Raw genomic sequence first — 18,717 nt, forward strand, 5'->3', positions numbered from 1 at the left:
CACCAAGCCACCCAGGTGCCCCCCAGACCAGATTTCTAACAGCCCATGGTTTTATGAGCACCTGCTTTGTACCCAGACTTGAGAGACATAGACCCAAACACAAGTTAATATTGTTTGGTGTTCAGTGAATGAGTGAGTGTTGAATGAATTAAGGAATGAAGTGTGTCCTTTTTTGCCCCCACACCCTACTGCTAAGCTGAATGAAGAGTAGCGTGGACTTTGGGCATAGGTCCCAGCTCCTCTATTTCCTAGCACTGGATTTTGGGAAAGTCAGTTTGCCTCCTCATCCTGAAAATGGGCCATTATTATCTGGTAACAGCCCCCTTCCCCAAGATGTGAGTGTGAGCTGTGTGTGGCCCCACAGAAAACGCCTATAACAGGATGTAGGTCATGGTGGAACCTTTGTGCATAGCAGAGCAGGGAGTGTGTTTCCCATTCAGAGCTACTTCCCCCACCTCTCCTGGGCCGTTCAAAAAGGGTAGGAAGGATTGTCAGAGAGATCTTATTTGCTCAATTGGAGGACAGCAAGGCCTTTTGCCGGGAAGTGGCAATAAATTCTTCCTGACCCACTGCTGCCCTCCGGGTAAAAGATAAAACACAGCCAACCTTTTCAGAGGAGCTGCTGAGATTGCCAGGCCTTCTGTGTGGGAAAAGAACAGAATGAGGAACTCAGGAGAGGTAGGCTGCAAGGTCCCACACTCAGAAACCACTGGCAAGCTGTGTGACTTTGGGCAAGTAAGCCTGCCTTTCTGGATCTCACTTCCTCGTCTGCTAACTTCCTATGTGCGAGGCTCCAGTGAGATTGCAAAGAACCTGTGAGCACTGGAGGAGCAACGATAACTATGTAACTGATCAATTTGTCAGCCTCTGCTCGGCGCCAGGCACTGGATCAAGGTCCTTACAAGGACTGCAAAATTAGTACTAGTATTACTTGAACCTAGGCTCCAGGCTTGACGTCATATTCCAACTCAGATAATAGGTCTTCCTTGGCCTCAATTTTTTCACCAGCGAGATGGGCTTTCCACTGTGGCGTGACTTCTGAAAGTTAGAGTGTGGATGGAGACTGTGGGATAGAGTGGGGGCAGCCGGGACAAACTGGGTCTTCGGGACGGGTGGGAGGATTCGCGGAGGGTGCGATCCCCTGCAGATTGGGTACGATCCCGCAGGAGGCTGGGGCTCGCCCAGGCCTACCCAGGATTCCCAAGTCCCTCCCGGAGCGGAGGGCCCGGGATTCCCGGGAGGCTCCGGGGAGCGGGCGGGGCCGGGGGCGGGGCGGTGGCAGGAAGCGGCCGGAGCGGCGCTGTGAGCGGCCTGGGCCCGGCGAAGCCGGGCCGGCCTCGGTAAGCTGCCGGAGCTGCACCCCGGACCCCGGGGGATCGCGCGCCCCTGAGCACACCGCGGGGCGCGGGAGGGAGAGACGCGCCAGCAGGCAAAAGAGACGAGAGGGGTGTCCCGGCCTATCCCGGGAAGAGCGCGGCCCTAGGCTATGGCGGAGGGAGGGTGCGACGCCAGGCAACGCCGGGGCCTCGTAGGACCCCCAACGGGCTGGGGCGGGGCCTCCGCGGCGCCCCTCCCCCCGCCAGCTGGGCCCCGCCCCTCCTCCCAGCGCGGGGCCCAGGGTCTCCCTCCCGCCCACGCCCAGGCCCCCGTGTCGGGCTTCCCCCAGGGTGCCATGGCTTCGCGGCTCCTGCACCGGCTGCGGCACGCCCTGGCCGGCGACAACCCGGGGGAGGCGGCGACCGGTCCGGAGGCCGAGCAGTTCCCGGAGAGCTCGGAGCTGGAGGATGACGACGCCGAGGGCCTGTCCTCCCGCCTCAGCGGCACCCTCAGCTTCACCAGCGCCGAGGACGAAGAGGAGGAGGACGACGAGGACGACGGGGAGGTTGGCCCCGACCCGCTGCCCTCCGGGGACGGGGCGTCGGGAGAAGATGCAGGCGAGTTGCCGAAGACCGAGGCGGGAACCCTGGGGCTCGGTTAGGCCTCCACCCCAGCCCTGTTTCCCAGCCGTTTCTTGGCTGTGTGACCTTGAGAGAGTCACAACACCTCTCTGAGCCAAGTTTTCCCTTGTGTCAAATGAGGGAAATCATTCCCATCTCGGGGTTGCTGGGGGCATTAAATGTACAGCGTCTGGGATACAAATCGTAATAATGTACTAGCGATGTTTTGGGGTGGAAATATTTAGAGCCCACTGTCCGCCAGGCATGGTGTTTGGCACCAGGTCCCTCTCTGGCCCTCAGTTTCCATTATGTCAGATGGAAATAAAGCCTGTCTCACCTGTTGGGAGTATGAGTAAGGTCACCACACGTGGTTTATGTGGCCCTCAGCCCCAGGCCCACTGATGTGACTGGCCGTGTGCCCTTGCAGATGGGAGCTCTCCACCTGATGGGCAGCGGGGCAGTCAGCCACTGGCAAGGCAGTTGCAGGATTTCTGGAAGAAGTCCCGGAACACCCTGGTGCCCCAGCGGCTGCTCTTCGAGGTGACCAGCGCCAATGTGGTCAAGGACCCACCCTCCAAGTACGTGGTGAGTGAAGGTCCAGGAAGCCCTGGGCTGTGAGTCTGAAAGTCTCTTAGCCCAGGGCTAAGAGAAAGTAGGGAAGACTCCCAACTTCCCAACTTGATAAATGGTCAATCTATTTTAGGAATGGGGAAACTGAGGTCAGAAAGGGGATGTAATATGATCAAGTCCTTGGGCAGATGACTTAGCTTTCTGAGGGATTATGGATCTGCCTCCCCATCCTGGTTTTGAGACTAAGAACTGCCGTGTGGGCTCCCCTTCCCCCAGGTTTTGCAAACTGTAGCAAAATACAAGATACACAAGAAAGAATATTATTATCTGGGTCAGACCTGAGACCCAAGTTGCATTGGTTAGTAGTTAAAAAAAAAAAAATGGGTTTTGAATCCAGACTTAGATTCAGACCCCAATTATCAGCTGTTTGAAGTTGGGTGAGTTGTGTAACTTTGATGACCCTATTTCCTCATCTGAGGAGTGGGAATAATGCAGAGGATTGTTGAAGAAATTAAATGAGTGCACAGAGAGCCCTTAGCACTGTGCCTGGCATTATGAAGAACTTGATAAAATGGTAACTATTATTATGACTTAACTTTGGCTTGAAAATGCCTGGCGTCTAGGGCATTATACCCCAGGTCAATCAATCCCTGGGCACCCACACTGTACAAAATAATCTTGTTCTGAGGGTTAGATTTAGGAGTAAATGGTGTTGAGATGAAGAGCAAGGGGAAGGCCTTGGAGTCTGGTTTTGCCTGTGGAAAGGAGAAACTGACATGCGAGAATGAGGTCTGCCAGGTCCTGAAACCCAGCCTGACCTGGCCAGTCCTGGCAGACTCAGACTTCCCTCATCTTCACCACCCTCCTCCGTTTCTGACTCAGCAGGCAAAGGGCCTGGAGCACTGTCCCACATCTGGGGCTCTTCATTCCTTTCTGCGCTGTGAGTAAACAAAGGCCACGCCTATGGGGTGACTGCTCCAATTTGAGCAGGGATCGACTCTGATGATCTAGTCTTAAGTGGCGAAAGTCCCAGCTAGGCCTCATGCACTGGGAAAGGGACCCTCAGGAACAGCCAGGCAGCAGGGAAGTACTGGGTGATTCTAGGAAGAGAATGACAAGATAGAGCAGTATAGCCGGATATGCTCTGGCCCATGTCTGGAGAGACAAGTCCCCTCCTCTGTTCCTGGGGTGGGGTTGAAAGCCGGGGCTCTGGAATGAGGCGGGCCTGGGTTTGAATCCCAGCAGGACTATTTACCAGCTATGTGACTTAGGGGAAGTCTTGGAGCCCTTTGTCTGTCTTGTAGCCTGCTTCCTCAGCTGTCAGAGTCAGGGGCTCCCTCGTTGCTGTGCTCCATAGTAAAGTGCCCAGCACAGCACATCGTGGCACGGGCCGGTGCTCAGTTAATGGAGCTACTGTCATTCTTACCCCTCTTGGCAGGACATTACAAAGGTCAGATGAAATAATGGATATAAAATGTTTCCTTTTTGCCAAAAATTTAAAGTAAAAGCTACATGAATATAAGGGGTCATTTTAGACAATGCTTCCTGAAGTGTATTTTGAAGGAAACTGGTTTCTTGGAATGTTGATAACTGTTCCTTTAAAAAAAAAAAAAAAAAATTTTTGCAGCCAGTGTTTTTTGGGAATGCAGAACTGAGCGGGAGTAAAATAAACTTCTTTAAGGTAAAATCTTTTAATCCTTAGTATTAATGTCCACTGAATCTTGAAGAGAAGTATAAGATGGACCAGAGGTGGCTAGAATATTGGCAATTTCACAGAACAAATTCGAGAGAAAAGTCCAGGTTTGGTGTTAGTGTGCCTACAACATCTCATGCTTAACAAATCCCACTTTTCAAACCTGGTGGGTCAGCATTATTACAGATTAATCTGTATGCGGATCCTCAGGCCCCAGGACAGCTTCATGGTCATCTTGATCAGCGTTTCTCAAACATCACTCATTCCAGGACCACCTTCATGATTCTCGTCCTAGCTAAATGCTACTGTACCATTCCTTGCTTAACATTTTTAAGTAAACCTATTTTTTTTTTTCGTAAATAAGTTCAAAAGACTTCAAGGCACTACTATATGTGGAAAGCCTGGTTTGCCATAAAGATAACCATAAAAATTAATGAATTAAATACAATAAAAGCAGTGAAAATGAAACCGTGTCATTAAAACCCTGCACGAGTCCTGTTGCCTGAAGGCCCAGACCTTTGCTTTCTGGGTCTTTTCTGAAAGGGGAGATGAGAAGTGTTGGAGAAGTGCGTTTCAAAAAACCAAGCTGAGAGCTTCTCAACCTGTAGACAGGATTCAAGGAGGACTCGGCAAGGGGAGGGGAGGCCACCTCCTGTCTCCACTTTAGTGTTATTTACTCCAGTACCAACCACCTAGAATCTCAGGCCCAACATTTACTTATACGCATCCCACACGTGAGGGGACACTGACCTAGGTCACCGCTTCGCTCACTAGAGAGGAAAGCAAGACCCAAGGGGGAACTGCCTTGCTTGACGACACACTGCAAGGGAGTAGCTGACTGGGGGGTGTACCCCGATGCCCTCTTCACAATGATAGCTCCTTGGTCTATCTGAAGACCTGTCCTCCAGGTCTGCTTTGGAATAACCTGGCTAAGGATGTGGGGGCTCTGTTTACAGAGCGGAACAAAGTCCAAGCTGGTCTTGAAAGCTGCTTCAGTGGCCCAAGAGATCGGCCTGGGCTTCAGCTCCCAGCTGGTTTACCAGAGGGACTGTCTGAAGAGCTAACTGCCCTATGGGAAGGGAGTGCTCCCTGAAAGGGCAAAAGGGGTGGCAGGTCTAGGCACTGAAGCTCATCTCTGTCTTTCTCTCCCCGTGCTGCCTTGGGCCTGGGTCATTTCAGACGAGCCTCAGGTAAGATGGGACTGGGCTCCCTGGCTGCCGCCCCAGCAGCTCCCACCCTCCTGGGCCCAGTCTCAGGGGCCAAGGGAAGAAGTGGGGGAATGCAGCTTGAGGTATGGGTATGGGGAGGGAAGGGGCGCGCGGACAACTCACACCTGCGCTGACCCCACCCTCCCTGCAGCTCTACACCCTCGCCGTGATGGGTCCAGGGCCACCCGATCGCCAGCCAGCCCAGATCTCTCGCCGCTACTCGGACTTTGAGCGGCTGCATCGAAACCTGCAGCGACAGTTCCGGGGCCCCATGGCTGCCATCTCATTCCCCCGGAAGCGCCTGCGCCGGAATTTTACCGCAGAGACCATCGCCCGCCGGAGCCGGGCCTTCGAGCAGTTTCTGAGCCACCTGCAGGCAGTGCCTGAGCTGCGCCGTGCCCCGGACCTGCAGGACTTCTTTGTGCTGCCCGAGCTGCGGCGGGCGCAGAGCCTCACCTGCACTGGCCTCTATCATGAGGCTCTGGCGCTCTGGGCCAATGCCTGGCAGCTACAGACCCAGCTAGGCACCCCCTTGGGCCCAGACCGACCACTGCTGACCCTGGCTGGGCTGGCTGTGTGCCACCAGGAGCTGGAGAACCCTGGGGAGGCCCGGGCGTGTTGTGAGAGGGCCTTGCAACTGCTGGGGGACAAGAACCCCCACCCTCTGCTGGCACCCTTTCTGGAAGCCCACGTCCGGCTCTCCTGGCGCCTGGGCCTGGACAAACGCCAAACAGAGGCCCGACTCCAGGCCCTGCAGGAGGCAGGCCTGACCCCCACGCCACCCCCCAGTCTCAAAGAATTGCTTATCAAGGAGGAACTGGACTGACTTTGCCTAGACTTAAGGCCACTGTGGGGAGAGGCACCACCCCAGGATGGGGGGTGGGCAAGGAGGGCATGAATAGCAGTTGGGAAGCTGTAGGGGGTGCTGGGAACCCCTAGAAGTCCTACAAGGAATTTGTAGCAAACCAAGGACATTCCTTCTGTTGAGCTGGGTTTAGGACAAGCTTCGGCCGGGGTTGCCCTGGGGTGGCATAGGGAGGAAGTCTGATGCAGCCTCTCCAGCTCATGAATGTCTGGGGACTATGCCCCAGGGTAGGTCAGTGTTACCACTTCCTTGGCCCAAGGGCTAGGGACTCTTCCTCGGGAGTCCTGGAGTAGGGCTGCCATCTGGCCCAGGGGAATTAAAGGCCAGCAGCTCCAGTGGTATTAGTCTCTTTATTGGGTTTGGGGATAGAAGGTCCAGCCCTTGACTGTAAGGTGTTGGGAGGAGAAGGGTGACCCTTGAAGCCCCAGGCCAAGCTGGTCCCTCTGGCTACAGCTTGCTCTCTGAGTCCCAGGGCTTCACTCGGATCACGCCCTCCTGGGCACAGGACACAGCAAGGACACCGTCCCGACGCCATAGCCGCCCTTGGACCAGCCCCCGGGAGCCACCTGTGGGTGAGGGGAGGGGTAAGAATGGCCTTCTCTCTCCTTCAGAGCCTGGCCAGACAATGCTTCTCGGAGAGTGTGCAGCTGCTCTGGCTGCCCCGTCCAAGGGCACGTCGAGTGTTGTGGCCTCTCCCAGTCTCTAAGTGCCCCTTTATGAGCCTCTTGGGAATGGTCCCCGGGGGTAACTCCTAAGGGAACCCCCCTTGACAGTTTGAAAGCACTTTCACATATCCAGTGGCTTCCTCAAAAAGCTCACAGGGGGAAGAATTCTGAGGACAGTCTCAGGTCAGCAGCTTGGCTAAGTAGATCTGTCCCCACTCTGGCTACTTAGGGTAGGAAACCCAGCAGTTCCCTTTCTAATGAATCAAACTGGGTGCTCCAGGGTGGTAATTCACAAAACAAATAAAAACCCATCCTCACCCCTATCAGGAAAAAGGGCGTGTGGGGAGGACCTGGGGCCATCACATCTGGCCACCCTCCCAGCCTGAACACTCCTTTGCTAGCAGTGGGCCTGAGTGGAAGGTTCCAGAGGGAGCTGCTGGCCTCCCTTACACAGAGTAGAGCTCACTTAGTTCTCATAATGGCCAAGTGAAGCAGGCCCATTTTCCAAATGAAGACACCGAAGTCCAGGGAGCCTCTGGCCCTCGGCCATAAGAAACAGGCCAAACCTGAAGCCAGATGTTCTAACCACAAGGTTGCTAATCTTGTGTTGCAACACTCTTGGTGCTGGAGACTCCCCCTTCCCTGAAGAGAGATTCCCTTCAGTTCTGTCCCTGTTTTATAGAGCAAGGCTTTTCTTCATCTGAAGTATACTTGCCTGGAAAGGAACCCAGGGCTCTGAGACTAGACACTGATGAAGTCTGGGCTTCTCTGCACACCATGAGTATCCTAAGTAGCGGAGCCCTTAGAGACTATGGAGGGCCCTGACCCCCAGTCAGGTTGGTTAATCCACACTATTGCTCAAGGGAGCTGCTTAAAAATTAGTTTCCTGGATTTCATCCAAGACCTGCTGAGTCAGAATCTTGGGAATGGAACCTGAGTATCTGTTTTGGAAAGGCTCCCCCAACTGGCTGGCTGACATGCCACCACGTTCAGATACCACTGCTCTATGTGACCCTATTTGTTTAGATGGGGAAACTGAGGCTCAGAGAGGAGCTGGGACTGGTCCAGGATCACACAGAGAATCTGCAGTGCTTCTGGGCCTAGAACTGGGTCTCTGATACTCCCTGCAGGCTACAGAAATTAAGCTTAGCAGGTGTCCTCTCTCGAGCCGCATGCTGTCATTTTGAAGACAAAAATGCCAGAGACTAGGGGGCCAGGAGAGGAAGCGAGGGGTGGTGCCCCACAGGATCACCTGAGAAAGCAGGCTTCCTGCCCCACCCCGCCCTCCCTGCGCCTCCCTCCAGTCAGCCCCCTTGTCCCCCATGGCCCCGTACTCACCAGCCCAGGGGCTCTCACACTCATAGAGCATCCAGTGGTCCGCTCGGAAGGGGGTGTGGAACCACATGGAGTGGTCCAAGGAGACCATGAAGCGCACCTTGTGCCGCCACTGGTGGGGCAGCATGGCCGTGCCCAGGAAGGCATAGTCCGAGATGTAGGCGGCCACACAGCAGTGCATCTTCATGTCGCCCTCCCCTGCAATGCGTGCAGGCCCGTCAGCCCCAGCTCCTGGGCTTTACAGCTCAGGACCTGTGGGGAGGCAGGCAGAGAGGGGCTGCCGTGCACAGATGTGTAGGGTGTTTGCTGCATGAGGGTGCCTGGCCTGAGGGGGGGGGGGGGTGTGCGCGCGCGCGCACGTGCCATCTGACAAAGGAGGTAGGGATGGGCAGAGGGCAGCACTAAGTGAGAACTGAAATCCAGTCTTCGCTCCTTAAGTCTCCCACAATGAGCCCTCCAAGGGAGTGTCTTCTTCCAGCCTGCACAGAGGCCATATGGTTAGCAGGGTTCCTAGAGGGGTCCTGGTCTTCCCTAGAAAGGGTCTCCGTGAGGATTATTATAGTCCCCATCCCCTTTATCCCCATGCAGGCAGCAGAGAGGGTCCTGGTGAGAAGCTACTTCCCCATCACACCGACAAGGAAACAGGCCCAGAGAGGGGAAGTAACACGCCCCGTGCCACAAAGAGCACGCCTAGCCCCAGTCCTCGGGGTCCTCTTACCAATATGGCCCCGGGCTCGCACCCAGAACATCTGTTTGGGCTCCATGCTCTGCAGCTGATTCAGGGCAGGTGGCTTTACCGGCCTGATCTCAATGGGGACCTCCTTAGCAGCAATTCGGTTCAGTCCCACTCGGTACTTCTCTTGGAGCCTGGAATCCCTGAAAGTAAAGGGGAAACGGAGAGCCTCTCTGAGCTGCCTCTGTGAACCCCTCTTTCCTCCACAGGGACTCCTGATTTTTCCCCACAGCTCCCCTCCCGTCTGACAGGCAGGAGAGCACAGTGTCTGACTCCTTTCTCTGCCACTTAGGCACCCTGTGGCCTGTCCCAGCTTCTCTTCCCATCTGCAAAATGGAGCCGGTGACGGCCACCTACCTCCTCTAACACTTGAGAGTGGCAAGGCGGACCCTACCACAGGCATGTGGTAAGCACACATGACCTCGTCACGACAACCCTGTGACACAGTGCTATCATCACCCCCATGGGAGAACTGACCTGAAATAAGCACTGGGAGTTCCAGGAGCTTGCTCAGGCAATGGAGAAGGCAGCATGTGGACCCAGGCAGTCTGGCTCCATGTTTCAGGCTTTGACCCACTTGGCTATTCTCCACTTTCAGGAAGCAGGCTGAGCAACTCAGACCGACCAACCGAACCCTAAGCAATTCGGAAGACCGTGTTCCCAGTGTGTGGGGGAGGGTGGGCGCCCATCTCCAGGGAAGTCCCTCCGCCCTGAGCGCTCTTCACCAGGGTTTCCATTTTCAGCCCCCCCTTCTAGGGCACGGTCCCACAGACCTTATGTGATGGTGGGACATTCCATACCTATACTTCCCACTAGGAAGTTGGTAGCCACATGAGGCTACTGAGTGCTTGGGGTGTGGCTAGTGCGACAACAGAATTGTTCATTCTATTTAATGTTACGTTAATACAGCCCCATGTGGTAGTGACTTCCTAGCTGGACATCATAGCTCTAGAATCAGGGACCTCTAAGAACAATGTCCTCCTTTCATTTCAGTGAACATCTGGGAGCGCTGACAGCAGACCAGGCCCTGTGCACACTCCTCCGTGGGCAGCGCTAAAACTGCAATCCACTGAGCTTTCATGGAGTTACTTATCATCTCTTACCTCACTTAATCCTCATAGCAGCTTTGTGAGGTAGGAATCATGATTAGCACCTTGGTACCTGTGAGCAGAGGCTCAGAGTGGGAAAGCAACTTGCCCAAACTCACACAGCTAGCAGAAACAAGGGTCTGCATTTGAATCTGGGCCTTTACCAAAAGATCACACCCATTCTATCCCATCGGTGCTCTGCTGCCTTCCCAGCAGGCAGCACGGGCCAGGGGAGGTCTCCTTGGGATGCAGCTGTGAAGTAGGCAGAACAGACATGACCATTCCCGATTTTTAGGTAAAGCAGGACTCTGAGAGGCAGGCTGGAGAGCCAGGCAAAGTCACACAGCAGGGGAACACTAACAGAGGCACAGACCCGGCCAGAGTTCATGTGTCCGTCCTGTGTCAGGACCCAGAGCTCTCTCCCCTGCCCCACAATGTTCCCAACTTTATTGGCTGTGATCCAAGAGAGAAAGGTATTTCACCAGGTGATATTCAAATATTCAACACACTAAGGCAAAGGCAGCAGGGACCATCACACGCCAGGCATTACCTGCTAGGCTGCCGGATCATAAGTGACCCCCAGAGGAGCAGAGGGACCACTCAGGGTTTGGAGAGGTTATGTACCAAGTGATCACAGAAGTGTGTCTGAATTTTAACAACCAGGAAAGCTGTAACAGTACCTGACCCGGCTGAATCAGAAGCTCTGCGCTTACATCACGACCCAACATGCTCACCCGTGCACACAGACACACGCACACCACAGATGCACACAACTGAAGCTCAGGTTTCAGGAAAGGGGGCTGACCCTGACTATGCACGATACACTCCAATACCTGTATTTTTTAAAATGCCAGTAAGACCCACTAAAGGATTCCATGACCCACTCCCAGGTGACAACTGCAGGTGTCCCGGAGCCTCCAGCTCTCTCACCTTAAATACTGGTCGATGAGGGCCTCGTGGTCCAGCAGCTCTTCGGGCGGGGGCACGCTGGGCATGGAGAACTGGTGCCGCACGGGGCTGGGCTGGGCCTGCTGGAAGGAGGCCTGACAGATGAAAATGGGCCTGCCGTGCTGCACGGCCTTCACAGAGCGCACCGAGAAGCTCGTCCCCGTCCGCGTCCGCTCCACCTGGTACAGCACCGGCACCTTGGGGTCCCCTAGCAGCGGGCACAAGTGACATGGTGAGTCCGAGAGAGCCCCGTATGGGCGGTAGTCGTCACCACGGCTGGAAAGGCACCTCCGCTACTCCTTCTCTATTCCTTTTCTGCCCAGTAGCCCCTGACTGAGGCCTGCTATGGCCTGGGGACTAGGGATGCAGTGAGGATAGCAGAGCCTGTCCTCAGGTGCTCCAGGACAAGCGGAGCGCCTCTCCTTCCACAGCCCAGAATCGGGGGACATTCCCTCCATTCACATCCTGGCCAAGCCACTCACTAGCCACTAGCCGTGTGGCCTTGGGAAAATCTCTGAGCAGTTTGTCCATCTGTAAAATAGGGAGCATACCTCTCAGGATCTTAAGGAGAATTCAATTAGAGTTGTAAAGTGTTCAGAGTAACGTCCAGCCACAGTCAAGTGCTCCATGTTTGTGAAAGAAAATAATCCCAGCTTTTGTCTGGTTTCACCTATTGACTGGAATCTTGTCATAATCTAGGACGATCTTCTAGATCAGAGGTCAGCAACTCTGGCCTGCGCCTTTTTGTCTGTTCGCTTCAGAACAAGCAAAAGCTATTTATTCGGAGTTTAGTATAGCAAGGGAGTCAGTCACCGTCACTTGTTTGGCAGAAACTCAAAGGCAGGCAGAGGAGCAGAAAAGCATTACTGTGAAAAAAGATTGACTCTGTGGCACGCCAGGAGGCTGCGGGCATGGGGAGTCTGCAGGGAAGCGAACTAGAAGCAGGTAGTCTCTGTAATTGGGTAGGTGTGCGTATCTGGCTTTCTCTGGTTGGTCCTAAGTTGGAAGTGGGGACAAAACTTAGGGAGGCTATCAGCTGTTAGTCCAGTCTTTGGTGTTTGGGGCTAACTGTTATCAAGGGTTATGGTTTGGCTGCCTGATCTGGTTGCCAGAGATAGAGGCCTGATTTCTTGTAAGTCTGATGTGTAGACAGTAGATTGGCTTCCAGAGTTCTTCCTTTTTTTTAAGATGTATTTATTTGGGGGGGGTGCAGGGGCAGGGGCAGAGGGAGAGTGTCTTCAAGCAGACTCCCTGCTGAGTGCAGAGCCCAACTTGGGGCTTGATCTCACAAGCCAGGAGATCATGACCTGAGCCAAAAACCGAGTCAGACACACCACTGACTGAGCCACCTGGGCAGCCCAGAGTTCTATTTTTATATATGGTCTGGCCATTATCTGTTTGACTATTCATTTTCTTAGGAAAACCTGCCAGTCAGTCACTTTGTTCTAGATGCAAACAACAGTCACTTGGCCCTTCTCTTTTGGGTGTCTGCATCGCCAGGGTAGGATGGAAGTCACTGGCCCTGGGCTGAGGCCTATTAGCTAGCCCTCAAAAAAACCAGTCAGGAAGGTTTCTAGGATGAGTTTCCTTGGTGTCCCTGAAGTACTTCAGTGTCTGATTCAGGCTGATGCTGGAGAACTCTGATACCTCGGCAGCGAGACACCTTAGGGACAATATTCAATATTCAGATGAAGGAAGCAGGTCTCAACCAGTGTGCTTCCTCCATCATCATCCAAATGGGGAGCCAACCGGGCACCGGAGGCTCATTCAACAGCAGAGTATCACCATCCAAAGCTGGCTGGTTTGCTCAGCAACCTGCTGGCCAGCATTGCCAAAGGGCCATTTTTATCAGAATGGGGGCCCCTCAAGGTCTTCAGGCCTTTAGGAAGGGATTCCCAAGAGTCCACATCCTGGATACAGTTACATGTGCAATCTGATTTCAGGGGCTGGCAAGGAACCCTCCTTTCCCTACCAACAAACTTTAAAAAGGAAATAAAAATGGGGCGCCGGGGAGGCTCTGTCACTTAAACATCTGCCTTCGGCTCAGGTCATGATCCCAGAGTCCTGGGATTGAGACCCATGTTGGGTTTGCTGCTCAGCAGGGAGAGCTTCTCCCTCTCCCTCTGCTTCTCCCCCTGCTTGTGCTCACTCTCTCAAATAAAATCTTTTAAAAAAAAAGAAAGAAAAGAAAAGAAAAAGGCTCTAATCTATATTTGGCTGTAGCTAAAACATATTATTTCTAGTTACTAGTGATATACCTTTCAGTGTCAATGAGTTCCAGGCCTGTTCTTGGACATTTTTATTGGAACAGAGCAGGTAGGCCCTGGAATATATTGAAGGAAGGGTCAAACAGTTGTGGAGTGACTGCTGGGTGCCAGGTGGCATTAGAAAAAAAGGCAGGTCAGGGTACCCGGATGGCTCAGTTGGTTAAGGCTCTGAATGGGTTTCAGCTCAGATCATGATCTCAAGGTCCTGAGATCAAGCCCCCACCCCCCCAACCCCAAAAATCACACTCGACCCTCAGTAGGGAGCCTTCTTGAGAATTCTCTCCCTTTGCCCCTCCTCCCACCCAGCAGGCGGTCTAAAATAAATAAATCTTAAGAAAAAAAAAAGTGGGGGTGGGGGGCACCTGGGTGGCTCAGGTCATGATCCCAGGGTCCTGGGATCAAGCCCTCCATCTGCATCGGGCTTCCTGCTCTGCGGGAAGCCGGCTTCTCCCTCTCCCACTTCCCCAGTTTGTGTTCCCTCTCTCACCGTGTCTCTCTGCCAAATAATTAATCAAAATCTTGAAGGAAAAAAAAAAAAGACACTAAGTCAGGTTTTCTCAAGTGGGTCTCACAATAGTTATGCAAAGGTTTTTTTCCCCATTGAATAGATGAGGAAATTGATGCCATTAATAACATTTTTTAACTACACACAAGCCCCTCCCCCCCTTTTTTTACATATTGTCTGTTGCTTTTGCCCTCAAAACCTAAAATAGTTTTTTTTCAAGGAGGCTCCCGGCCCAAATGGGGCTTGAACTCATGACCCTGAGATCAAGAGTCACCTGCTCCAGTGACTGAGCCAGCCAAGTGCTCCAAATCACAAACTACTTTTTATCTGGCCCTTTGCAAAATAACGTTTGATGACTCTATACTCTTTTTTTTTTTTTTTAAAGATTTTATTTATTTGACAGAGAGAGATCACAAGTAGATGGAGAGGCAGGCAGAGAGAGAGAGAGAGGGAAGCAGGATCTCTGCCGAGCAGAGAACCCGAAGCAGGACTCGATCCCAGGACCCTGAGATCATGACCTGAACCGAAGGCAGCGGCTTAACCCACTGAGCCACCCAGGCGCCCAATGACTCTATACTCTTGATTTGCCAAGCTCTACACCTATCTCAAGTCAGATGACCCCTGTACTACATTCTTCTTTATCTGCAGAGCAATACCTGGAAAAAACAAACAAACAAACAAAAAAAAAACTATCATTCTATCCCAGATTTTTAAAAAAAGAATTGATATATAAATAGCCAAGGACAACCACACTCACCCCAGCCTCTTTTATTTAAAAATATGGAAATATCATTGTTGGACCCCCTGGGAGGTCACATCTCACACTTGCAAGAGAGCTTCCCTTTTTGCCTTGCTGCCAAGAAGCTCAGAACAAACTTTATTAAAACTGTAACAATGTGCCTTAGCCTAGTTTTTTTTTTTTAACCCAATCATTTCTCCCAAATCCTGTTACTACTAGTCTCCTGTCCGCTGACTTCTATTTTAATAGTCCTGTAAGAATGGCCAATTAGTCAATATATACTGAAAAGCTGCAGCCTTTAAGAAGCAGGTAGGGACACAAATGATTGACGATTATTTTGAAGTAGTAGCGTGAGCATGCCTCATTTTACGCTGCCCTGGATAGAGACCTTCCAAGGAAAAGGATCCTTCCCCCCAAATCTGGTAGCTCTCTCATGGTTTGGACTTACGTCCCAAGAGTAAAAGAAAAGCAAAGGAGGAGGGTAGAGTATGAAGCCTGGAGACTCACAATCAGGTTTAAAAATCCCAGTGCTGCCTCCCTGAGCACTGACGGAGGTGGTTCCATAACCTCTTCTGGTCCCCATTTCCTTCTGGAATGGTGGCAGGAATCCCCACCCCTCCTGTTGACTTGTCAGGACCAAGGTAACAAGATAACATACATAGCTATGCTCCGTATCATGCAAATTTTACTTATTCCCATAAATTCCTCATTCAAAAAGAATATCAGTTCTCATTCATGGGAAACGAGCAACATTCCAGAACCCTCCCCTTCTCCATTTTTCAGGTGGGATGAACCAAGCCTGGTGGGGATGTGGACGGTAACCTCATTCAAGACTGCTTGGGGAGGGGCACCCGGGTGGCCCAGTGGGTTAAAGCCTCTGCCTTCGGCTCAGGTCATGATCTCAGGGTCCTCGGATCGAACCCCGCATCGGGCTCTCTGCTCAGCGAGGAGCCCGCTTCCCCCACCTCTCTCTCTCTGCCTGCCTCTCTGCCTACTTGTGATCTCTATTAAATACATGAATAAAATCTTTAAAAAAAAAAAAAAAAAAAAAAAGACTGCTTAACGAGTTAGTGGCAAAGCTGAAACCAGACCCAAGGTCTCTTGATTTTGCAGGCTGGTGCTCTCTTCTCCAAGCCAAGCTGCCTACTGTGGAACTCCTAGCAGAGGTGACAGCACCTCTCCAAGGATCCAGTACAGGGCTTGGCACCAGAAGGTGTGGAGAGAATGAACAAAAACCTGCAGGGAGCAGTTAAGCAACAAAGTCTTCTGTCATCTGTGCCAGATAACAAGTAATGTGGGAAACAAAGGCAAAAGAAGAAATTAAATTTCTTTACTACAAACAATGCACTGACAAGTCCTTGAAACAGGCAGAGTGACATTCCTCTAGGAACTCAGCTGCCTCAATGTTAATACTTTGCTAAGAAGAAAAGGCAATCTTAGCTTAAACATTATCCAGACCCCCACCCCTGTAAGTCTTCTTTAAACATAGAAATTCCTATTCCTCTGGGAACTTCCTTTATCTCTACCCCCCAAGATGCATGTTGGCAATCATCCTCCAAGCATTTGGCCCACTGATAAACATCTGAAGAGTCTCATGACTAAAGTTTTATTAGCCAGTAATAAATGACCTTTTCCTAACAACAGCTAGCCCCCCTCAGGTTCCTGGAAACCTTGTTTCCAAAATACCTTGGAGGCCTGTGCTGTCCCTAACCCCCTCCCAGTCACTCATCACAACCCCAGTACAGCTCTTTCTGCTCATGGGCCTTGCCCCATGCTCTGGTAAAACCACCTTTCTGGAGGCACCTGGGTGGCTCAGTTGGTTAAGCCTCCAACTCCTGATTTCTACTCAGATCAGGATCTCAAGGACACCCCAGTCTGCTTGAGATTCTCCCTCTCCCTCTGCCCCACCCCTGCCCCACACTCTATTCTTTCTTAGGTTCTATTTCTTCATTTGAGAGAGGGAGAGCACAAGGAGGGTAGGGGGCAGAGGGAGAGGGAGAAGCAGACTCCCTGCTGAGCAGGGAGCCCAGTTGCGGGGGGGCTTGATCCTAGGATCCTGGGATCATGACCCGAGCTGAAGGCAGCAGTTTAACTGACTGAGCCACCCAGGCAACCCCCCAACCCAAAAATACAACTTTAAAAACAAACAAACAAAACCACCTCTTTGCACCAAAGACATCTCAAGAATTCTTTCTGGACCATTTGCTCTAAACCGCAACACTTTCACCATCAACAAGCACTCAGTGATCTCAAGAGATGTGAGGTCCAACACTCTTCTTGGCCCCAGGCTTTGTCCCTCTAGGCTCCCCTAAAGGGAATCAACTAATAGTTTCTCTCCCCCAACCACTGTCCTTCCTCCCTCTCCCCAGTCAGCCCTCCAGGTACAGTAAGAAGTGGCTGTTGGGCCATCAGGGTTGGGTTGGGGACAAGGGGGGAGATAGTTTACCTGCCCGGACAAAGTAGCAGTGCAGGGAGTGCACATGGACGTCTTCACTCACAGACCTGGCTGCAGCCACCAGGGCCTGGCCCACAATCTGACCTCCAAACAGCCGCTGGGTTGTGGGTACCCAATAATGTCTTCCTCTGTGGGGTGAGGGGAAAACAGGAAATACTTGGGTAGAACGAGGGGCCAAATCCTGCAACCATCATTAAGCCCATAGGGCAGGATCTCTCTGGGATCCTCCTGAAATCTGGTGAAAGCCATGAACCCTTCTCCCAGGCAAATACCCTTACTCTGCATACAGCATACAGAGAACTTCAAGGCCTTCAAGACTGCCCAACCCTTCTGTGGGCTTCAGTTGAAGATAAAGAACCAATCCCCTTATTTACACAAAGAGAACAGGAATCTGAGAGAGGGAAAGTGACTTGAACAAGGTGACACAACTTAAATACTGCCAATCCTAGCAGTCTCTGCATCTTTTGTCCCCAGGTCCAGTGTTTCCTCCAATGCTGTATTCAAGGATAAGGCAGAAGCCTGTCAAGGCTGTTAGGGGACCAAGACGAACCCGAAGAACTGGGGGTGGACTGCATTAAAGCCTGCCACCTGGACGGTCCAGTTCTTCCAAGAACTAGAACTCTAAGAGCCCTCAGGCTCCCAGTCTGACCCTTCAGTGAACAGATGCAGAAACTAAGACCCCAAAGGTGAAACTCCAGCTTCCTACAGAGGAACCCAGCCCAGCCCTAAGTTAACATTTTTTAATACAATGGATTCCAAGTAGCCTTCCAGGAAGTTATTTGTAATTCATTAAGTAGGGGGAAGGGAAGTTAACACCTAAGATTGTTTTTGAAAAGCCAGTAGGAACCTTGAAGGACGAAACTATTAAATCTCTAGCTACAGAAAGCACTTAGGTGGCATCTGGAAGGAAACTGGCTCAGGCCTCGGAAAGAGCAATGAGCTACAAGATCCCTTCAAGTGGCGGAGGGAACGAGGTATGTAAGAGGAAAAGGACAATGAATATGCAAGGAGCTGCTTGTAAGTTTTAAACCTGATCAGCTGCGTGCACTTGGACAAGTCACCACCCTTTCTGGGCTGGCTCCCCCAGGGACACTGACTCCTCAAGGGTGGCTGCTGAGGCGGCTGTCTTAGGCCACCACTTTATAAGCCCAGATTGCTAGGACCTGCTAGTGGCGGGGCTGCGCAGACCTGGCGCGCAGAGGGACGAAGCTAGGGCAGCGAGGGCAGGTCTGCTCTCCCACAAGCGGCAGAGCCTGCATCCCGCGCAGAACCCATCCTCGTCCAGGAGGCTATCAGCAGGGGGCAACGCGGAGGCGGCAGTCGAGATCAGAAGCCTCTGTCCCAACAGGAGGGATGCGAGCCAGATGCGGCCGGCTACCTGAACAGATCCTCGTCTAGCGGCTCGAGGTTGAGCACGCTGGTAACCAGGACGCTGCGGAGGTCCCCTGGGGGATCGCCGCCTCCCTGCTCGTCCTCTGGAGCCTGCCGGGACGACATGGGGTTCACTTGCTGTGGGGCAGGGCACTGCGCTGAGCGAACACGAACAGACCCGCACTGAACGCGGAGCTTTTTCCGGCAGCTTCCTCCAGTAACCGGAAATCCCCTGCCGACCCTGAGGAAACGGGATCCAAGTTGTGATTGGCCGGTGCTCCTGTCAGTCTTCGCGAGAGCCGGCTATCTTTCTCTGGCGATTGGAGAAAATGATTGCC

The 18,717-nt window shown here is 52.6% G+C and overlaps 2 protein-coding genes across 7 annotated transcripts; one reads left to right on the top strand and one right to left on the bottom strand.

Annotated features, from left to right (window-relative positions):
- Positions 1–645: 645 nt before the first annotated feature.
- SNX21 (sorting nexin family member 21) lies at positions 646–6,608 on the top strand. Of its 6 annotated transcripts, none has more exons than XM_047743975.1 (4): positions 646–678; positions 1,667–1,934; positions 2,365–2,522; positions 5,560–6,608. In XM_047743975.1, exons 1-4 carry the CDS (start codon positions 661–663, stop codon positions 6,232–6,234), a joined length of 1,119 nt encoding a protein of 372 aa, XP_047599931.1. In that variant the 5' UTR covers positions 646–660; the 3' UTR covers positions 6,235–6,608. The 6 variants fall into 6 exon arrangements, with proteins under 6 accessions (XP_047599931.1, XP_047599932.1, XP_047599933.1 ...); XM_047743976.1 differs by lacking the exon at positions 646–678 and adding an exon at positions 1,253–1,340; XM_047743977.1 differs by lacking the exon at positions 646–678 and adding an exon at positions 5,380–5,390 and having other exon boundaries at positions 1,265–1,934; positions 2,365–2,515; positions 5,560–5,790.
- Positions 6,605–18,596, bottom strand: ACOT8 (acyl-CoA thioesterase 8). The gene is made up of 6 exons (XM_047743980.1): positions 18,387–18,596; positions 17,000–17,136; positions 11,025–11,250; positions 8,992–9,149; positions 8,277–8,471; positions 6,605–6,839 (listed from the first exon to the last, which is right to left on the bottom strand). The coding sequence occupies exons 1-6, from the start codon at positions 18,503–18,505 to the stop codon at positions 6,721–6,723; spliced, it is 954 nt and encodes a 317-aa protein (XP_047599936.1). The 5' UTR covers positions 18,506–18,596; the 3' UTR covers positions 6,605–6,720.
- Between the last annotated feature and the right edge of the window lie 121 nt (positions 18,597–18,717).

Source organism: Lutra lutra, chromosome 9 (genome assembly GCF_902655055.1).
Source record: "Lutra lutra chromosome 9, mLutLut1.2, whole genome shotgun sequence".
In the NCBI taxonomy this organism is placed as follows: Eukaryota; Metazoa; Chordata; class Mammalia; order Carnivora; family Mustelidae; genus Lutra; species Lutra lutra.

Coding starts and splice junctions, on each gene's coding strand:
- SNX21 (XM_047743974.1), top strand. CDS start 1,487: ATGGCGGAGGGAGGGTGCGACGCCAGGCAACGCCGGGGCCTCGTAGGA. Junction 1,935..2,364: donor GGCGTCGGGAGAAGATGCAG/GCGAGTTGCCGA, acceptor GTGCCCTTGCAG/ATGGGAGCTCTCCACCTGAT. Junction 2,523..5,559: donor ACCCACCCTCCAAGTACGTG/GTGAGTGAAGGT, acceptor CCCTCCCTGCAG/CTCTACACCCTCGCCGTGAT.
- ACOT8 (XM_047743980.1), bottom strand. CDS start 18,505: ATGTCGTCCCGGCAGGCTCCAGAGGACGAGCAGGGAGGCGGCGATCCC. Junction 11,251..16,999: donor CTGCTACTTTGTCCGGGCAG/GTAAACTATCTC, acceptor GCCCGCTGCTAG/GGGACCCCAAGGTGCCGGTG. Junction 8,472..8,991: donor GCGAGCCCGGGGCCATATTG/GTAAGAGGACCC, acceptor CACGCATTGCAG/GGGAGGGCGACATGAAGATG.